Source organism: Vipera ursinii, assembly GCF_947247035.1.
Source record: "Vipera ursinii genome assembly, chromosome: 4".
In the NCBI taxonomy this organism is placed as follows: Eukaryota; Metazoa; Chordata; class Lepidosauria; order Squamata; family Viperidae; genus Vipera; species Vipera ursinii.
Genome location: NC_139514.1, coordinates 53,631,294 through 53,638,850, shown reverse-complemented (window position 1 = coordinate 53,638,850; position 7,557 = coordinate 53,631,294). Strand labels below are relative to the sequence as shown.

Genomic DNA, 7,557 nt, shown 5'->3' with positions numbered 1-7,557 from the left:
TAAAAAAGAAGCATAAAAACCTCCACTGTTTTGGTTTTTCTACTTCAGTTGCTACTCTTGAAAACACACCTCCAGATCTAAAAGAACTCAGTCACAGGTGGACATTCTTTTATAACTTTCCTGTCAGTGGAATAGCAATAATGCTGGGAGATGGATTAAGCCACTTAACTCAGTCCATTACTCTTCATGCCTCAAAGCCCTCCTATATCTGTCATGGTGGCAATAAAACTGATTAAGTAGACCTTGATTGACAAACCATCATAACTTAACTAAGGAGTACAAGTAAGCACAAAGAATTTTGTTGTAGTCCTGTCTACAGTTACTAGAATAAGCTCCCTTTTTACGATCCTGTAATCCCTTAATTTGGGGTAGAGTCTGGGCAAGTAGATGGAGCTGAACATTTATGGGCTGGATGCCCTTCCTGACACCGTGCAAGGTTCATTGCAGATATTTTTTTTCTTTGTGCCCTAGGACAGAAACATTTGCTGCTATCTAGGATTGAACTTTCAATCTTCTGGGAGAGAAGCGAGCATCTTCACCACTAGGCCACATTGCTGCTATATTCTGTATATAGAGAATATAGAGCTATACTCTATAATTAATTGAATATGAGTATCTAAATGTATTTGTTTTAATCATGGAAGATTTACTTTGCAGATAAATACAGACTACCTAAGCTAGCAATATTATGATCATGAATATTAATCCCCTGAATTTAGCTTGGAAACATTTTTAAAGTTCTTACATAATTTTGGCTTATGTGTATTTCTTTCTTGATTTAGATCCTTATCAAATTCTTGGTCCAACAAGCAGTCGTCTTGCAAATCCAGGTATGATAAAATATTAGCATTTTTACCTGAGAATAAGAAATGTGTTTCCCAAAAGATATCAGAGCGATGATAGCTGGTATTACTGTATTCCGTGATTCTGTCATTGTCACCAAAATCATGTTTAATTTTAATTACATGAGAAAAAAGTGAAATAAGAGAAGTCTTTAAAAGCTCTACCAATGTGTCACGGAGTGTTTTTGAAAACCTGCTCCTTTTTCAGACCATGTTAGTATATTAGATGGGGTCTGCAGCATTAGAAAAACAAATATAGTTCCTAAAATTTTTTAGTATGGCTGCTTGGATCCTACCAATCTGATATGGGTTACTTAAAAGAACAGTTAACAATGAGAAAGTGTTTGAGTTTTTATTCATAGATTTATATAAATTTACTCATAAAGTTTACTTCTCAATGATTATCCTAATGCAAACCTGTGACAAAGATTGTCTACTACCAATTTAAAAGTAAATGACTATCAGGCAAAGGTCCCAATAAATCAGTGGCCATGCTGAAGAATAAACTTATAGTGTTAATCAATATATCGTGCAAATTGTTAAAACTTTTCTTTTAAAAGTAAGTAATTTGTCCTTCCTAAGTAATAAATAGTAAACATTGTCTTCAGTGGAACCTGACTAGCTACAGTACCTTACTTTAGTGGGGCTAAACTTCAAAGTTGATATGCTGTGGATGATGAGTCAAGAATTGTATACAAGGAATAGGAGTTGCCATGGTTTGAAGACCTTTTCTGCCTTTCTCATGAAAACACAGAAGATAGCTTTGTGTGTGTGGAGGGGAGTTGTACTGTATAGATAATTGTGATATCATTGGATATCTTTGATCTCCTCATATATTCTTTATCTTGTCCAGGCAGGTGAAATAACTAACAAGAAAAGGGTAGCCTAGAGCTATGTATGTACACATAGCTCTAGGCTAGCTATGTATAAGGGACGCGGTGGCTCAGTGGGTTAGGACGCTGAGCTTGTCGATCAGAAGGTCGGCAGTTTGGTGGGTCAAATCCCGAGTGCCACGTAACAGAGTGAGCGCCTGTTACTCGTCCCAGCTTCTGCCAACCTAGCAGTTCGAAAGCACGTAAAAAATGCAAGTAGAAAAATAGGGACCACTCCGGTGGGAAGGTAACAGCGTTCCGTGCGCCTTTGGTGTCTAGTCATGCCGGCCACATGACCACGGAGACGTCCTCGGACAAGCACTGGCTCTTTGGCTTTGAAACGGAGATGAGCACCGGCCCCTAGAGTTGGAAACGACTAGCACGCATGTGCGGGGGAACCTTTACCTTTACCCTTAGAGCTATGTATACATTATGGTCCATTGTCTTTCTGTTAATTTCTAATACAATATCCCTAATGATTCTTCTTTTTTTCCCCTGCCTATAGGGAGTGGGCAGATACAGCTGTGGCAGTTTTTGTTGGAGCTTCTGTCAGATAGCTCCAATTCTAATTGCATCACCTGGGAAGGTACCAATGGAGAGTTCAAGATGACTGACCCTGATGAAGTTGCACGGCGCTGGGGAGAAAGGAAGAGCAAACCCAATATGAACTATGACAAGCTCAGTCGTGCTCTTCGTTATTATTATGACAAAAATATAATGACTAAAGTCCATGGTAAACGTTATGCCTACAAATTTGACTTCCATGGAATTGCTCAAGCCCTTCAGCCACATCCTCCAGAATCATCCATCTATAAATATCCATCAGAGCTGCCCTACATGAGTTCCTATCATGCACACCCCCAGAAAATGAACTTTGTTGCTCCTCATGCTCCTGCTTTGCCTGTTACTTCCTCCAACTTTTTTGCTGGACCCAGTCCATACTGGAATTCACCAACTGGAAGCATCTATCCCAACACTAGGCTCCCAACCACTCATATGCCTTCTCATCTTGGCACTTACTACTAAAGAGGGAAGAATATTTTAAAGGATATCTTTTTCCTGGAATACAAGAAGTTACAACCAGCAAATCTGAACAAAATGTGCCTGAAAGACTGATAATACTGATCAGGATATAAAACAAACTTTTTATATAGAGAGATTAAAAAGTGTAAAGATGCTACTAAATATGTTGACATCAAATCTAAACATGAAATAAGGAAACACACATCTAGTTAGAAGTTTGTAATAATAACTAGAACATGGGGCCAGAAGAAATTTATGATTCTTATGTCTTTTTTCATATCACAGTAAAGTAATACAAAGATATTCTATTATGAACCTGGATACAATACATGAATATATAAATGCATAAAAAACTAACTGTATTTTTTTTTACAAAAAAAAACAAATATGTAAAAAGTGGGATAAATCTATCTCTAGAGCAGACCATGTTGTGGTTGGGATAAAATGCCTGTATTTCATCAAGAGGATCAGATATTTCAAAACTGTGAATACAATGGAAGTTAAAGTTTCTTGATGATATTACAGAGCTCTGAGCCAAACATTGGGTTTGAGGATGTGCTAAGGGCAAGTGTACGATTGTAGACTAAGGGTTCAAGTATCAGGAAGTTCTCCTGTGCAGACCCTGTTGCAATAAATAGGAGCTCACAAGAGCATGATTAAAACCCTGTGTCTGATAAATGTAGAGGAAAGGAGTAGAAGAACACGGGGTGATAAAGATGAAGGAAAGTGTATTTCTTTTAAAGAGGGAAAAACTTACCGTTTTTGAAGAATTATTTGCTTGGACATGACAAATACCATAGTATGTATTAAGCCATTTTCAGTATTATCAAAGAAAAAAAACAAAGCCTTTATTTTTAAGTCAAAAGAGGGAGAAATAGTGGCAATTGAATTATGCATCTCTCTATAAAGATATTAAACTGGAATTGTGTGCTATTTAAAATAACACTTCAAACCTCATTCTTCTTAAGGGAAGTTGTTGTCTATTAGTTGAAAAGGACAAAACCCAATTGCCAATAGACATATTTGTTAGGCAGCGCCAGTTTTTCTTTCCGAGTCGCGAACGCTGTGCGTTTGTCAGAATGAATTATACAAGTCAGTGTTATTTTTTCTTTTGATATAATAATTTTATAACTTATGCATTTATACACTACGAGTTGATCTCGGCCAACCAAAGACATAAAAAATGACAATCAGAAATACTGTGGCCTTGAATTTTAACTCTGTATGCTTCATGTTTACATTATGAATTTAACTAGTTCTTAGAAAGCAGAATGTATGTAATAAAATAAGCTTGGCCTAGCATGGCAAATCAGATTCTCACTGTTGTCTGCATTTTCATCTTTTTTGAAAACAACAACAACTTGGTTTTCTTTTAGCTGTGTAAAAATAAATATTTTTTAAAAAAAGTGTTTATAAATGTGAAAGGTTTTCCAAAAAATTGAAATTAAAGAAATAAGTGCTTTTATGTCAACCCACTAAAATTTCAGCTCTAGCAGTGATTATTACAATTTGGCAAACCAACTGAGAATGCTCTCCAAACTAGATGGTGGAATTGACACGCGCTCTGAAAGGGCATTTGATTATTGCAGAATTTCTGATGTGCTTCTGTTGTTAATTTTGATCTGGAAATATGAAAATATTCATAATCCTAAAATGTTCTTTATAGAAAAATCTGAAGCAGAGTTTCCCATTCCATTGTTGGGTTGCTGCCTATTACATCACATTCATTTTCAGTGTGTTGATATTGTTTTGTACAAATGCCAATGATGGTAAGAAAGATTAAATGATAATTAGCAGGGAGAACAAGAAAAAGCAACAGCAATATATTCGGCATATCTCTTATTTTTACCTTAAAGAACTGCAATCAAAGCACTTCTACCTTCCATATTTTTTAGCTTCCTGTTTCCTTGTTCAACAAGGCAAACTTATCTGCCTCTCACCAGTATTATACTATATAACAGCTCTGTTCTATTCTCTGTTTTTAAAAATGTATTTATCTATATTTTTCATTGGCACAATGAACACAAATAAAATTATGGCCAATTTAAAAATATACACAAAAAAGAGTTCAAAGAATATTATTATGAATTTCATTCATACTTAAAATATAAAAATCCTTGCTAACGCAGGTTTTATGATATGAGGGACTTGCATTCATCTGTGATAGATGTATATGTGGATGTGATCTTCGTACATACATATTTATTGAGACCATTTTGAGTTTTGTCCTTTTTCTTCATGTATCCACTTCATATGTTCTTCCTATATATCAACTTTTGTAGATTCATCTGGAATATTTTTTACAGAATTAATTGTATGCACTTCTTAGCATGATTATTTGCTCAAAGAAAAAGCAATTCAGGTACTTCCGAGGCTTGACTGTTCACTTGATTGACTCTATTTACTCTTTGCACTTTTTCAACGAAACAGGTAGTTTAGCCAAGCCTAATAGTTAAAATGTAATAAAACCTATCTTAAATTTTGCCATGCAAAAGAAGTGCAGAACTAACATAGCTTTCAATAAAGTAGATTTGCCTAAACTCAGCCCAGTGCATCTGGTTCTCTGCCAGAGAACAAACAGCCTCCAGATCCACCTGGCAGCACATTTTTTTCATCTTGCTAGATGGCAGGGCCAGAACTGAGCTGAATTTAATCTAGAGCTGAGCCATCAGCTGAGGAAAAAAGGAGACACTAAAAAAAATGACAATAAAATGATATTTTAAAAATGCACCCATCAGGAAGCAGAGGAAATAGATATCCTCTTTGTAGTCAGGTGTTTCCTGTACAAAGGGGTACTCTCAGGTTATTAGATATGATGGAATGTGAATTAAATCCAAGTATTCTGGATCACAGGTTAGGCTGTCTGTACTATTAGACCTGCCAGAAGTTGAGACTGAATAGTATTGGATACAATAAACTCTCTCCTATGAAATTTGATTAAAGACCTAATTCAAAATGTAAGAGTTCTAACATTACATCATACATATAAAAGTTATTTCAAATTTTCACTTCTACATGGCACACATGTCTACAATGTATTAATTGGCTCTGGATTCTCCAGTCCAGATAATGAACTATTAATATTTGAGCTTTGATCTTTTCAGTTTTTTGTTCTGGGAACTTTTCCCCTTCAATTTCATATCTGTATTTTTAAGACACTCATTTAAGCCATTCTATCTCTCCATAGTTGGGTGGTTACTAACAAGTTTTTACTAAGATACATGATCTTTAAAATTGTACTTTTCATTCAGAATAAAAGTGTTACTGTTTCAAAGTGTTTGGTGTAACTACTTCCTTGATGTGAGATCCAAAATATAATTAAATGGTGGCTAGACCTAAACCAATCAACTTTGGCTTTTAATTACACTTCTTGTTTTTCTTAGCATGCATTTAAGAGGGGATTTTTCTTGTAACACAGTGTTACTGGCAATGAATTGGTAGAACATAGCTGGGGAAAGTACAATATATACTTATCACTATCATTGATCTTGTAGTTATTATTAAATCAACTTACATAGATACAGTTCCACCTTAACTGCAAGAACTATAATCTTGTTATAGCATGGATGCCAAGTTCCCTTTCCAGGGCCCCTTGCGCCTGATTTTATTGTTCCTCTGCTTTAGAATCTAGCCTTTTTTGTATTATTTCTGACCTCTTAAAATAAATGGAAAACTTGTTCCTGTTGCCATATTGTGCTATTCACTCTCTCAGGCAGCTAATTGTCTACCATTCCATGGAAATTTCATGTTTTACTACACATCTGTACTGTATCAAAATGGTGATTGTTTTCAAAAACAAAGTTCCTGATTATTGATGCTCTTAATCTTTTGTTACATTTCAAGCTCTCGAAGTCAAAATTTCATTTATCATCTTCAAAGTAATTTCAGGTTTGTTGGTATCTTTTAAAAACATAGTTAAAGATATATACAGAAGGGCATTTTCTTAGGTTAATTTTAATGCAATGCAAATCAGTTCAAAAGGCAAAATTGCTTTCTCTTTTGGGGGGGATAAAAGAATATTAGGGACATTTTTCCCTGCTGAACTGCTATTTGAAAAGTTTCTGTGAAAGTTATAGTTGCATTCCTCAACCCCAACCTTTAATATACAAGCAGGAAGAGTTTTATTTGTTATATATTTATTTATTTCTCATCTCACCAAAAGATGCTCTGAGGATGCATTTCACTTCAGAGGACTAGCAAGAATTTCACCCTTGTTGCATTTCTATGCAGGAGGATTGTAACCTTGAAGGAATTCCTGCCACTGTCAAGGATGCAGCACAGCACAAACTTCCTCCTGGAGAAATATTATGGCAAGTAGTCATATTCTATTTTATATTTGGTTTTGAAATATTCTGCATGGTTGGCTTTAGCTTGGCAAACTCCCTTCAAATAATTCCATAAAGCTTTCAAATTCTCCTATTCTATATATTCTAGAGAAATTGGGCAACTTCGCTAAGCCATTGTATTGCAACATCTCCAGGGTCTTGTGATTTACATTCAGATGCTTGGCAACTGATTCGTATTTATGACGGTCACAGTATCCCAGGGTCATGTGAAGTGACCAAAACCTGCTGCAACCACCCAGCAGATGGGGGAAATAAAAACCAAACAGCCCCTACCCCACCCCTAATCCTCAGCAGAAATGCTCACAACAATGAAAACCTCGAACAGGAGGAAGAGCACCACTGGGCGGGCAGGCAGATGTCTTGCTTGGCTGTGGCTTGGGGGCCACTTTTTTCAGTGCCATTGTAACTTCAAACAGTCACTAAGCGAACTGTTGTAAGTCGAGGACTATCTGTACTTCATCACTTTCTTCCTTT

At 35.9% G+C, this 7,557-nt stretch overlaps 1 protein-coding gene across 1 annotated transcript in view; it reads left to right on the top strand.

Moving 5' to 3' along the window:
* ERG (ETS transcription factor ERG) overlaps window positions 1–4,329 on the top strand; it is a gene marked incomplete at its 5' end in the record, with an annotated part of 76,597 nt that extends 72,268 nt beyond the window's left edge. Inside the window, 2 exons of the mRNA XM_083361445.1 lie at window positions 783–830; window positions 2,220–4,329. Of these exons, the coding sequence (XP_083217571.1) occupies window positions 783–830; window positions 2,220–2,740 (569 nt within the window). The 3' untranslated portion in view covers window positions 2,741–4,329. The remainder of the gene's footprint in view (window positions 1–782; window positions 831–2,219) is intronic.
* Between the last annotated feature and the right edge of the window lie 3,228 nt (window positions 4,330–7,557).